The sequence below is a fragment of the Carassius carassius genome, chromosome 38, assembly GCF_963082965.1.
Source record: "Carassius carassius chromosome 38, fCarCar2.1, whole genome shotgun sequence".
NCBI lineage: Eukaryota > Metazoa > Chordata > Actinopteri > Cypriniformes > Cyprinidae > Carassius > Carassius carassius.
Window position 1 is genome coordinate 22,820,326 of NC_081792.1, and position 14,798 is coordinate 22,835,123.

The window sequence follows — 14,798 nt, forward strand, 5'->3', positions numbered from 1 at the left end:
ATTTGGGCAGCTAGTCAGTTAACAAAGGCTGACACATGATGTAGCCCAGCAGTTCCCAATTCTAGTGCTTGCGCACATATTTTGCATGCCTCACTTAGTTATCAGTTATTAAGTTTAAGTTATTAGTTACTTAGTTATTGTGTTCCTGTGGCTCAAGTGGTAGAGCATTGCGTTAGCAGCGCAAGGTTGTGGGTTCGAGTCCCTGGGAACACATGTTAGGTAAAAAAAATGTTAGCCCAAATGCACTGTAAGTCGCTTTAGACAAAAGCGTCTGCTAAATGCATAAATGTAATTTTATTTTAATTTATCACAACCGAATAGGATGACCAACTTGTTCGATGTGAGCTACGTGAATGAAATGTGTTCCTATCGATATGATCCCTACAAGGTGTTCATTGCTCCCTTATCCCCGAGCAGAAGTTAACTTCGCTTTGCGTTCAGGGTGCATGGCTTTGGACAGCGATTGCAGGCAGGGTGGGACGTTCGCTTTCAGTGCTATCAGGCTAATGTTAGCATTTTCCAAGATCTCCTATTGCACCTTTAAGCTTTGCAGCCTTGACAAGGCAGCCTGTTCATTATCATCATAAAATACAGTCAGTCAAACATGAAAAAAAAAACAAAAAAATAACACTGCTCAGTTATCACAGTACTGCCATGATGTTAAGCAAAACATTTTGTTTTTATGAAGATTATTGGAACACGAAGTAGGCTACGTAATAAATAATAATTTGCCATTTGAAATCAATTGTGAATACGGAAACATTTGATTTTGTGTCAAATGAGAGACCCAACGTTGGTTTCAGTTTCGTTTTAGCCTAAAATTAATTCGTTTTGGCTTGTTGTTTATATTGCTATAGCTTCTTATATTTTTAATTCTTGTTCTTTTCTTAATACTGTTAATTGAAAGGCTTTGTTGTGGAGTCAGGGAAACTAAAATAGCCTAGCTATGTTTATAGTGTTTATAATAATGTTTGTCAACATTTTGTGTGGATATTATGCCTATTTCTGAATGAAATGATAAACTGCGACAGATTAGATCTTAGAACAGCACTAAAACACTGTTTGTAGTCTTTACTTTCTTATGAATGAAACAAAAAATAAAAGTCATTTACTCATCCTCATGTAGTGATAAACCTGTATGAGTTTCTTCTGTTGAGCATAAAAGAATATATTTGTGAAACAATCTAGGTAACCAAACAGTTGACTGTAGCCATTGACTTCCATAGTATAGTGCTACTTTTGTTTCTTTACTTTCTTCCTTCTTTCCTTTTGTTACTTTTCATTTCATTTGGTTCCTCCTTTCTTTATTTCCTTCCGTGCTACTTTTTTCACTAATTTGTTTTTGTTGCTTTTTCCCCCTTAAATGATGATCACCAGTTTGTGCTCCCTCAGTGCAGTGCTTCATGGCTGTTTTAGGCGTGCATGTGTGAGTGCGTGTGTGTGGCCTGTGTGTGGTGCTGTGTGACTGGAGATCTCGGCCCTGTGTTTTCATGTACTGAGACGACTGAGATTGAGCCTCTCCAGGGCTGCATTAAGATGTCACATACACTGACATGTAAGAGAACAAAATAAAGAGCAGCGATAGAACACAGTATGAATATTTGAATAGGTTTCCTCTTTACTTTTTCATAAACCACCTCACTGTTTGGATGCATCATGTTGCCTAGCAGCTCCAGCATCCTGACCTCCCATGATGTGTAGGGCTGTCAACGAATATTCTAAATTCGAATATGTATTCGAATAGTTTTTAAAAAACGAATTTCGAAGGTGAAAATTAATATTCGAATAAAAGAAAAATGTGGAAAAAAAGGCCCGTGGTAGTAGAGGCGTGGTTGTCTGCTTTGCGAGTGCCTGAGGGTTCAGGGACAGGTCACAGCCTCACAGGAGTCGCACTGTCTGGCACAGCATCACTGCTGAAAGTTGACGCGTCTTCATGGAAGATGCCAGCAAGTGCAGAGCCCAACTCGACCGCAGCAGAGAAAATGAGGTAAAATTGTTGACCCGCGAGATTGTTGTATGCAAGCTGTTTAAGATACAGTTAGCATACCATTCGACCACTAGCAACATGGTGTACAAATGTGCACCCAAATGAGCATGGCATAATGTGTGGAACTCCAGCTAAACAGTCACGTCTTGACACTTAACGTTACTTTGCATCGCCCGCCGCAAGCACTTTGTCTGCAAAACGACAAGAGGCCATAACGGATAATTTCGTTCATTTTTAAGGACATGAGACCGATCGGTATCGCGGATGGGGCACGCTTCGGGGAGTTCTGTCAAGCAATGGATCCGAGGTTTGATTATTTATCGTTTCATGTCAAGGAAAAGTTCCATGTTTACCACAGCACAGCTCACTCGGAGCATTCAATGTCAGTTCTATATGCTGTAAAACTTAAATTAATATTAATAATATTTGTTTCAATCACTGAGTGAAGCCTGCTATATTTGGGACAACAGTCGCGACCTTAATTTGCTTGCACAAAAATGTGTTTGTTCATTTAAACCATTATGCGCAGAGAACGTGAGGGTGAGAGAGCGTGAGGTCTGCAGTCTTGGCCATTAGTTCATTTCCTTGTTTTTGTCTAGGTAATACGTTGTCATATATGTTTAAACTTAAATAGACTATCTATACAAGTAGTTATGTCTCTTTGTATTATTTTTGCCTGTTATTGACGTAATGCGCGTCATTGACAACATGCGCAACCAGATGTTCGAATAGTTCGAATATTCGTGTATTTTTTAGAGGGAATATTCGAATGTCAATTTTGAGCAATTTTGACAGCCCTAATGATGTGTCATGATGATGTCAGGCCATGATTATATATATTTTCTTTCTTTGTTTTCTGTTTCTGTGCAGATCTCACCCCAGGAGATGTCCGAGAACTGTTTTTGGGTCATCGCCAAAGAGGACCGTTACGAGAATGAGGACCTGCTGTCCAGGCTCGCCATCACCTTCAGCACACTGAGAGCTGGTAAGTCAATGTTAACGCTTCTGTGTAGTCACTGGATAAATACTGTACTGCAGTCGCATAATCAACATTTCTTAGATGGTCAGCACTTTTGTTTTTTAGAACCTTGGGCCTTTCTAGCCATTGTGAAGTATAAGAAGGACAGATACTACTGCTTCAAAACATAAGAGAAGCTAACCATGAATTTTTCCTGTGTAGCACCTGTTGCTCTGCATATCTTTCTAAACAATTGCACTGTTAGAAACAGATTGCTGACGCTTTCGCTTCAGTCTGACCTTCACACTTTGTGGCTCATTTCAGCTCATATTGTTTAGTTAATGTTTCATAATATAAAACAGCTCTACAAAGAGGCTGATTTTGAAGAATGGGACAGCACAAAACTATATTAGAACCTAACTGCAAATAAAGAACTCCATAGATATCATCATAAAAGCCTGTTTAATTTTAAGTTCATGATGTTTTTAGCTTTAAGCTTAAGTTTTGGAATGTTTTATGTTGGTAGTTACATTTTCTTGAGGCATTCAAATGTATTTGAGGAAATTTCTGTCATTGTGTTGTATATGCATTTTTTCTCTCCGTCATGCAGTTTTCTGTGCTTTTTTGGGCTGTTGAGGCTGTGTGGAAAGTACAAGCATATAATGAACCCTATTCAATTGGGAAAATTTTTTTTTTTGCCCCAAGAATCAGCTTTCAAAATATTCTACCTTCATCAGTCGGACTTGTAACTGTCCTTGACTTGACTATGTGAGCTTTAGACACTCACTCACAAACTGATGTCAGAAACGGTTTTATTTTTGATATTCCCTCTAACGGTTTGACAGGACCGTTGCCTGCTACTGTTACTATTGGGTTTCTGTACCGCTACCCACACACAGACACTAAATAAAGGGAAAGGAGTTAGGCACACCAGAAATTGGTTTTGCACCTATAACAAGGTTTTGGATTCAGTCATTTAAACATTAAAACAGCCACAAGATAATTAAGATCCCTCTCCCCCTCTCGCTCTCTAGTCCCTTCCCCTACTGATGATTTATTTACATTTATCTTGTTTTGAACTGCTCCGGCATGTTGCTTTATTTGTTTTTTTTCTTTTCTTTCAATTATTCATATCAGCATTGTCTACCTGTCACTACCTTGCTCCGTATGCAGATATCTCATTCTGTCTTCCGCCTGTCTCAGAACCCACAGGGACGATGTTATGCGACCAAACCTTGAATTATGCACACAGTTCAAGGCGTCTAGCTTCAACAGGGCAAATGGTGAAAGTGTTTTACAAGGTTGTCAGATTATTTAAATTGTGTGTGAGGCAGTTATTTTACATGCTGGCAAATCATACTTTAATTATGCGAACAAGCATCATCCTCAGCCTCATCAGGTAAACAAAGTTCCTCTTCCTCATTGTGACTTTCCACCTCCACACTTTCTTCTAAGCTGTTTTATCTGTCCGTTTTCTTTTCTTTCTTTTGAACTTAAATGAAAAACTTTTTAATGAGTTTCCCTCGAACTCACAACCGGATGCTTTGGAGGGTTTTTTGTTGTAAGAGAAGGCTTTGAACTAAGCGTGTTTCTTTTTATTCTGTGTAATGTCATTCTAGATCACTTTAACTGAGATGACCAAAGTAGAACAATGTGCCAGAGAGACTCTACAGTACACACAGATAGTAAATACGATAAATTCAGTGTGACTTTACAGTACGACAACTGGTTGTTAAGACAACGGCTAACCAGTGGCAGCCAGAAAACTGTATGGATAAGAACAAATTTTTTTTTTTTTTTTTTTTTTGGTTTAACATCTTTACATCAACAGTAATAATAATAAAACTTTTATATTTGGAAGGTGGTCCCTTGTTGGCATATCATTGTTTTAGTCTTTGATATCAGAATGCTTGAAAAAAAAACAGCTTTTGAAGACATTGATTATAGTAAGTGTTAGATATGCCAAGTGGTTATTAGCTATGTGTTAATTGCAATACTTCTGCTTTGCACAAGATTGACCTGCTTTGCTTTTACTAACAGCTCCGTCTAGGTTCGAGTTCTTAGATGGGTGTTATAGACTGGCTCTGCCTCTCAACCCGAAGCAGGATTTGGTCCTGTCAGTCATATGCTCTCCAGTCCTTGAGAAATGAAGACAACCTGTCAGATTCCACTTCACTTTACTTAAGGCCAGAGAACGCCGTGTTCCCTCATGTGGTTACAGAACTCATGACAGCCGGAATCCAGATTTCCTCTGAACAAACCAATCGCACAGCATCTCTGGTCACCCAGGGGCCCATCAGAGTTCTTTCACATCTCACTCGCAGATGGACTCCTCTCCTCTGTCTCCTTTCAATCCTCATCAAGTGTGTTTGGGAGCTGCAGCGAGTGCTTTTGTTTCAGTTTTATTTATTCATTGCTTATCTTTAAGGAGCAGAAGCTAACGTCTTCAATCCTCGCGTCAGGATAGCATCCGAAAGGACGGTGTACTACTCGCTGCTCTTCATCCCGTTTCTCAAGCTCTTAATTTCCCTTAAGCGCACTGACATCTGGAGCCCAATTAAACATTAACCAGTAGAATCAAGACTTCTACTTAATATAAAATATTTATTTTCTGCTCGCTGTTCTCTGCTGTTGCTGTGCTGGCCATTGTTATTTTACAGTGTGAAATCTGATAAAGTCCTGCTATTTTGCCTCATACTCTTCCCGTCAAAGCAGCACATGCAGGAAACAATCACCAGCAGCGGCTTAATAGAGCGAGCTTGCCCTGCCTCTGACTTTCATCAGCCCTCTATCACAATGATCTAGGCCATTGTTGGACCACTGAGTGATTGCTGGAATTGAGCCAACACACAAAAACATGCCCTGCAATCTGCTGGCCTGATACTACCATATGCAGTTTTTCACAACTTGCTAAATTATCCATCAGTCAGAAAGCTCTTTGTCTTTCTCATTGCCATTGGCAGTTTGAGTACAGGGTGTCCAAGGAACCATAGTAGAAGAGTGCAGGAAGAATCTGTATGAGAAAAAATATTGTGGAAGTTGTTATATTTGGTCACTCACTTGACCAACTTCATGTTTTAATAGTTTTATATAATGTTATAAGTTTTTTTTTCCGTTTTTTTGGACAACTTTTTCCTCTTTAAAAGGAACATAGGGTTTGTTCTTTGATACTGATATTTTGATCCAGACATTCATTGACTTCAGCTAGAATCTGAACACAATTCCACTTTCTAAAAGAACTTTTGAAATAGTTTACACTATTGTTCAAAATGTAGTTCAGTTTTTTAAAGCAATGAATACTTTCATTTATCTAGGATGCATTAAATTAATTGAAAATTACAATAAAGACTTCTACATTTATACAGCAAAAAATCTAAAACTGTTATTTTAAAACTCTGTAAAAAAGTTTCAGAACACTGCTAATAATAAAAAGAAATGTTTCCTGAGCAGCAAATCAGCATAGTAAAATGGTTTCTGTTAGGATCATGTGGCATTTTAAAATATATTTAAAAATAACAATTATTTTAAACATTTAAGTTTTTGTAACAAATTTTAACATTATTCTTTTAACATTTCACAATATTATTATTTTTTTGCTGTTTTTGATCGAATAAATGCAGCTTTGGTGAACATAAGAGACTTCTTAAAAAAAAAACAACAACAAAAAAAACACTTTGGAAGGGTTGTATATAACCAATACTATTGAACAAGTTTTCCAAGCTGTTCACTCCGCATACTAGCTTAGCCATTAGCCGATTAGCTTGCTAGCTTAGCCTATGTTTAATAATGTTTTCTTACTGATTGGGCATTTTTTTTGACCAGGCATTATAAACCACATGTGGTCGACTCAACTCGACAGGCAAACCGAATTGTTCATGACACTAGTAATTTTTAGAAAATGTTGTCTTTTGAACTATAAGAATTGATTATGAATGCGTTTTAAGCTTATTTTGAAAACGTTTGATTTCTCAGTTGAATCCTTATTGGTATATACTACTGCCAAAATCTATACAATAACAGTGTCAATTCAACTGTTCAGTGTTCAAAGATTTCTCAGTCACAGTCATTTAACAAGTAGGGTAGATACAATTATTCCCAAACACCAGAATAACTATAATAAAATGTAAGAATGTTTGTCAGACCAAGACATTAAAAAAGCTAAAGAAATGTATTATATGGTCCTCTTATAGGGCTTTTATTGGCTGAACCTCCTATTGCTTCATTTGTATTAAATAGACACCATGCTATCACCGCTTTGCAGGATTGTAAAGTATTATATTTTAGTATTGTATTGCACCATACTGCTGTGTCATACAGTAGAAAAGAATTGTTTAGAAAAGAACAACATCGATCCTGCACACAAAAAGGAAACAAACCATTTGACGTGAAAATAAATAAATGCAAGATCCAGCGCTATTATTTATGATGCTGAAAATGCTGTTATTAAAGCAGACAAACAAGCGTTTTGGTGAACTTTTTCATTATAAATCTGACACTTCTCTATTTATTTATTCTTTGTGTTTATCTGAAGTTTAATTTTTTTCCCCCGAAATAATAGAAAGAAGACGAGAGTGCAAGTGTTTTTAACAGTATGATTTTTGCTGCTTTTAATGACTAGTTATTTTCTTGGAATATTGTGAGTTCTGAGGCGAGCGTGTCCCTCTTGTCAGATGACTCTGCCGCGTCCCCATTGACTTGAATGAGTGAGGGAGCAGGTGTGAGTGTGTGAGCTATGTGTGATTTTTTTATGTATGTCATCTGTCATGCTTGCTTAGTGTGTGAGTGCAGGTGTTGTAGCCTCTATGAGAAGGTAACATCTGCAGGGGCCAAATCTCTCCTCCACCTACCCCTCCAGATGTGGCTCTTCCTGTGGGAGCAGGTGCCCAGGCGGTGTTGCTGAGCTGAACGGCTGGTGGGACATCCCAGGGGAGTGCTACTCTGGTGGTGCTATTGTCCTCATAACAACCTACAAAAACTGTCAGATTGTAACCTGAAACAATACTTCACCAGAAGGTGGAAAATAGCCAGTGTTGTGTAATATGACCCTTGGTTCACAAGTTGACAAATTACTGGTGGATGAAATGGTGTGAAATAGATCCAGCTAGTGAGTTGGTATTATTGGTACAATGTCTTCTCCAGGTCATATGGCATAAACATAATTGAGTTTGTTGAGACTGTAATCTAATCCCCAGTCCTTTGTCATGTTCTTAAAGTGATTTCATGTAGGATGGATGCATTTTATTCAGCACATATTTTGTTTTTCTTCTGGGTTCAGTTAATAGGTTGTCACATATTAACTGAAAATGTATAAACCTTATTTAGTTGGTTATATACTGTAGGTTGTAACTTGGCTGTAGTTTTCTGTAAGACAGACTGTTTAAAGAAGACTTATAGTTGGTCCACACAGAATTTGCACCCATATAAAAGGTTCATAGAATTGGAATTCCTCATTCTTAAAACTCTTCCCATTCCTTGTCCTTGCATTTTTGTTTAATAAACATTTTGGCTAATTTTGTTGTGCTTACAGATACCAATAACAGTTCAGTGCTCAATGTTTGCCATATTTAAATAAATTCCACAGACTTTCCTTTAAAAGGAATTAAAGCTTTAGTTGGCCATACGCAGAGATGTGTTGGGAGTGAGATCCACATTTAAATGTTGTGAATCCCTTAAGTTATTGGTCAGACTGTACAGAATAATGTAGAATAGTGATACATGGCAACGTTTTGGTAGAGCTGAAAAAATGATGCATGAACGACAGCAGTTTAACCAATTTAATTAGGGCTGCAACTAACGATTATTTTGATAATCGATTAATCTGTCGATTATTTTTACGATTAATCGATTAATCGGTTTATGTACTTATATTTTAGTTTTTTCCATTTTTTCCCCAAGTAAATTATTAAGAAATGGTCTTTATCCTTCAACATAGATTTTTAAGAGATTTTAACCATTTTGCACTGTCATATCCTCATCAAAAATATACCTGGAGTTGTTTTATTGTGTTAGTAATCCTTTGTCAAACTCTTCTGCAATCAGAACACTGACCCATACGTACTCTAGCAAATTGCACAAGGAGATTTCAAATAATGTTTTCACCATGGCAGTCCTTAGAGCTCCTAAAGTAGTTTAACATCCCGAACAAAGCTTAAGGAATCTTTCAGAACATATTTTCATGAAGAATAAGGATAAAACAGAATAAAATTGCAGTGCATTGTATTTTATTATTTACTGGGAAACAGCTTTATAGCTTTTGCTGTGAAATTGTAAACGATCCTTCGAAAAAAGTGCCAATGGTATGAAACCTGAATGGAACTCACAATTTAAAGTAAAATCCATCAGAAGGTTGTCCAGAAAAAAAAATTGGACACACACAAAAAACCTGCTGTGTGAAAAAGAGCAGTGAATACTTAAAAAAAGTGCATTTCAAATATCTTTAAACATTTACCTCTCTCCTTCAGTCATAATTAGGCTGCACGACTGAATTATGAACTGGTTAACGACAAAATGATCACATAACATGTTTGTAAAGCTTTAAATGTTAACTGTTAAAAAGCAATGTTATCAGCTTTTACGACTAAACATTTGCAAACAACATTGTACTGGAGAATCTGCACAAATGAAAGTCTTAGGGGCCGTTCACAAATCGCGCCTAAAAACGCTAGGCGAAGCGCTTTCTCCTTTTTTCCAATGCGCTTGGGTAGAAGCGCCCCTGAGGCGCCTGCCTTTGCTAAGCAACCATGACGTGCTCTCTGCTTGAAGACGCGGAAATTTCAGCAAAGGATAAATGGATTTGCAGCTCAAAAAATTGCTTGCAGTAGCTCTACTACTAAATTTATTTCAAAATGGAAATTCATATACAACTATGATCAGCTGTTCCTTTCATCTTGACTGAGCTTTTAACGTTGTTACGGGAATGGATGAAGCTGATTGGTTAGTTCTTGTCACATGACCCGCGGTGCGCTTGCGGCATTCTGAAAAGTTGAAATGTTTTAACTCGATGCGGTGTTGGAAATAACGAACATGAGCGCGCAAAAGACGCGATATGTGAACGTCCCCTTAAACAGTTCAGTAGTGCAGAGTTTACAGGTTACTCTTCTTTTTTTGAAGGCTCAAAGTAAAGTACTCTCACATCACGCTGAATGCTGCAGAGACGCTGTTCGGGAAGCACGTGACATAAAACGAGGCCAGCTATTGGCTATTCGCTACTTCTCCTGCTGTACTGGCTGAGTAAAACCTCCGGTGGCTCATTACTGCCACACTTTGGTCACCGCAGATTTGAAATATGCACGAAATGAGCCGCTTACGGCAAATAAAAGTTATTTAGCAACGAATCGATGACTAAATTAGTTGACAACTATTTTAATAATCGATTTTAATCGATTAAATCGATTCGTTGTTTCAGCTCTAAATTTAATATTAAAATGTTGTAGGAGTTTGTGTTAAGTGTTCAATTAATGTTTTGTTTTGTTTTAGTATTATTACTATTTATCAGCAGTTTGATATTGGTTTCCCTGATTACATTGATTCAATGCAATTGTCACAGCTTGAATAACTAAGTCTGTGTTTACAGAATAGGATTAAGCAATCAGAAGAGAAGCCACAGTTGTATTTAGCTGCAGTGTTTATGTGGACATAGGTAATGGAGATAGATACATACACACTGCAAATATAACAGTAATGGATAAAAGCCTTGATTTTATCACCCTGGTCTAGATACAGATTAAGCCTGCAGTCCTCTATTTCTTTAACCACACACTTATCCCTTCATTTCACATAAACGTGCTTAAGGGTTATGCTCATCTCCCTGATGTGTCTTAGAATCTGCCCACAAAGTAAATTCCTGTTCAGATATAAAGCTTGGCATGGCTAAGCTGGCATTCACGGCATACTTCACACTTTTGCATTCTTCCGCTGTTTGAAGAATGTGTTACTGTGTGAGGATGAGATAAACATGGAGTTAGCACAGAAAAACACACCTTCGCTTACACTGCTCCCACTCTGGATTCTCAGTGATCACTAAACCCAGACTGAAACAAATGATTGTAACTGGGCGGTTAGGGTGAACAAGAGCTCAAAGATTGTGCAGAGTTTGCATGGCTTTTACTGAGGTCAGGTTCCCCCGATGATGGCCCTCTCACAACCATCCTGAAAAAGATTATGGGATGTGGAGGAAGAATTGGGGATGAGGAGGAGAGAACCTGCAGGTCTACACAAATCTACACTGAATGGATTTTTGTAGCCATATGTTCATAGAAAAGGAAAATTTGGATTTCTGCCAAATTTCACACAGAAAAGCACACACACAGTCAAAAACCACTGAGTCTTTACATGAGAATTTATGTGCAAATTGCAGGTTTGCATGAAGAAAAAAAGAGTCTTTCAAGATCAATCAGGATCAGGAATATACCTCATATAGTGCTCATTTAACACTCACTAAATGATTCCAGAATGATAGTATAGGCATATTTGCTTCCTAATGTGTGTATGTGTGTAGTTGCTGTTGTTAGGCACAGAGCTTGGTTCCCAAGATCAGAGAGATGACGCATGTCTGTCTCTTTCATCATCCCTTTATTCTTAGCCTGTTTCAGCATCTTTTTTTCATCTGTATTGAGCTATTTTACTGTTCTTTTCCATGAAACCTTTCAATGTTTGAGTGATTCTGGGTTATTTTTTTTTCTTTCTATAAATTCAGATTAGTCATAACAATCTCAGTGTAATTAAAAATGAAATTGAATACTATTTCTTTGTGAAAATTGTTTCTACGCTGTTTGTTTATTTCAGTGTTACGTTCAAAAGATTGAGGTCAGTAAGATGTTTGATAAAGACATTTAAAATATTTCAATTGAATTCTGTTCTTTGAACAGTATTTTGAAAAAAAAAAGTATCAGTTTAATATAAGCAGCAGCACAGAACTTTTCAACATTGATAATATGAAAATCTTCTTGAGCAACAAATCAGCATATAAGAATGATTTCTGAAGGATCATGTGACACTAAAAACTGGAGTAATGATTGCTGGAAATTCATTTTTTGCCATCACAGGAATGAATTACTGATTAAAAAAAATTTAAATAGAAAAGTTATTTTAAATTGTAACGATACTTTACAACATTACTGCTTTTACTGTATTTTTGATCAAATGGTGAGCATAAGAGACATCTTTAAAACCATTATAAAATCTTATCAACCTCAAACTTTTGAATGGTAATATAAGTGTATGATAAGCTCAACATGCTGGAAAAGCTAACTTGCTATCATTGTTTTGCTAGTACTAAGTTTTCCCTCTATGTTCCTTGATTTCTTTGCAAAACATTACTTGTTATTGGTTTTACATAATTGCTATTGCAATCACGTGTATACTAGTTAAAACATGAAAGCATAGCTTGCACTTCTTCCTCGTCTTGCTCTTTAAGTCTCTCTTTGCACACCTTTACACTCATGTTGTTGTTAATTTGCATTAATCTCCACATCTTTCTCTCCCTCTCCTCTTCCTTCCTACTTTCTTTTTGAGACTTGCTGGCTGAGAGTTCAGTTCTAATGCAGTCTGAAGAGACATATGATTGAACATTTTCTTTATATGGACACACTCACACACCTGCGTTTCTGTAAGCCTGTAATTACAGGCATTTGGCCCACAAAACTGGTAGAAGACACTTACAGACTCGGTTGAGATGCATTTAGGCGAAAGAAAGCTGAATGTCACACTTTCAATTTAAATTAATTGAATTGTTGATGCATGCTGCCTACATATGTGAAAACACCTTGTTAACATGCACAAGGGCACCTGTCATTAGTCCTGTAATTTAGTGTTCATTTTGTTTCTTACATATACTCTTGTGTTTTACAGAATATGTAGTGATAATTGCATAGATCTTACACTACTGAGTGCCATTAAATTACACTGTGTGTGTGATTTAATTTAATTGTGAACCCCTTCACCTCAGATTAACCAGCACCATCTAAAACCCATGAGAGAGAATCATGACTATAGTGCATGCGGTGACAGAGGGTAAAATAGCACAATTAAAGTATTTGATTAAGAAATGGTATTCACCAGTTGACTAAAACTCATCATGCACTCATGGTCTCAAAACCAGATGCAGAAAATGTATTATTATTATTATTTTTATTATTATTATTATTATTTCTCTTTAGGTAACAGAAATTTTCAGTACTTATAGAAAAACTGCAGTTTAACATTGAATATTGGAAATACTGATTGTGGTGAGGGAATGCAGTTGGTAAAAATGTGAATTTACATATTGTTGTGATGCACAAAGACATTGGCTAGTCTTAACTGTTCATGAGATATAGTACATGACCTGTGCAAACAGCTGCTCTTATGTCTGGTTTTCCAGTGGACTGATCTGTGGCCTCTGCCACAGGGAAGAAGGTCAAAGAGGTTGTGGCCAATGTGTGTGGTGTCCCAGATGATTTTTCTTGCCCATTGTCTCATTCTAGAGGGGTATAAATCCTGGATAGGCGGGCAAGAGTGCAACAGTTATCCTCTTAGCAGTCCTGGTTGTCCATGTAGCCCTCTATTGTCCAGTTTGGTAGCGGTCATAGGGTTGGGTACGGAAACCTGGTTACCTATGTAACCGGCCGGTATGAACCGAACCAAATCTGAACACAGATTTTGGTGCATCATTTCGGTGCCTCTTAAATGTCTGAGCTATCGATTGAAATATTTTTCCTGGCATTCCGAAATGTATGCAAGAAGCATGGGCGTCGCTAGGCTTTTTTAGCGGGGCTATAGCCTTTAGCTCCATAAACTGTATACAAATTCAGTCGCCTCAGAGTCCCTTGAATTTCATATGAAAATGGCGGCAGACCTGTCGTCTCCCCGTCAGCGCATTCTTCAATCTGCAGGAGCAGCGCGAGCGGACTCGGACACAAACAGGCAATGTTCAAACAGGACTTTGTCATAAATACAATTTACAAAAGGTCACGAGGGAGCAATCGGTTTCCCATCTACTGTAAAGTTTTCTAAATCCAGAAGAACTGTGGTCCCATCTCCAAGACGCTTGAAGAAACCGTCCTGCAAATCTGCCTGACAAAACAATGTGCAAGTGAACCTGGACAAAATCTGTTTTAAATGCAAAGGCTGGTCACACCAAATATTGATTTGATTTAGTTAATAGAAGTTCATTAATAAATAAAATCCATTTATGACTATTTTTTAAGCATCCTTATTTGACAGCATATTTACACAAGTGCCTAAAGCTTCTCAGAGTACTGTAGCATTGGAGGAAGGTTTCTCAAAATGTCTTGAAGATGTTGCTACAGTTCTTCTGGATTTAGTTGGTCTCAGTTTCATCTGTTTCTTCATGTAATATCGGACAGATTTGATGATGGTGAGATAAGATCTCCATGTGGAGCACCCGCTGTTGTGTGGTTTTGTATTAAACAATGATCCCGATCTTGAAATACATTTATTAGCCTTGGAGCAAGGGAATCTTGGGAAATTTATAGCATCCAAGGAGCGTGTGAATGCTATGTATTTATTTTAAATATATATTTTTTAAAGTTCTTTAATGTAATCCATAGTTTTTTTTTTTTTTTTTAGCCTTTGTTTTAATTTTTTGACTATATGGTCACTATGATGGTCTGTAAGTAGTACTGAATCTGCAGCTCTTATGGCAGGTTGAGTTTCTGGTAAAGGTAATGTATCTTCTGTTGGTCCTTTTTGGGCCTTTGAGTGATTGTAGAGTACATGCACTTTTTTATGTTTAGGTATTGTTTTTCATTATATTTATGAACAATATAAATGTATCTATATAAATCTATCTTTCTGTTTGTCTTATGTTTGTTTATTGATGTAGTGCCCCAACCCAGCACCTCTGCTTTTGCC

At 37.3% G+C, this 14,798-nt stretch overlaps 1 protein-coding gene across 1 annotated transcript in view; it reads left to right on the top strand.

The window, feature by feature from the left end:
• The window catches only part of LOC132119590 (protein diaphanous homolog 3-like), a 312,651-nt gene that overhangs the window by 152,164 nt on the left and 145,689 nt on the right, over positions 1-14,798 (top strand). Inside the window, exon 17 of the mRNA XM_059529685.1 lies at positions 2,858-2,972. Coding sequence (XP_059385668.1) covers positions 2,858-2,972 — 115 coding nt within the window. The remainder of the gene's footprint in view (positions 1-2,857; positions 2,973-14,798) is intronic.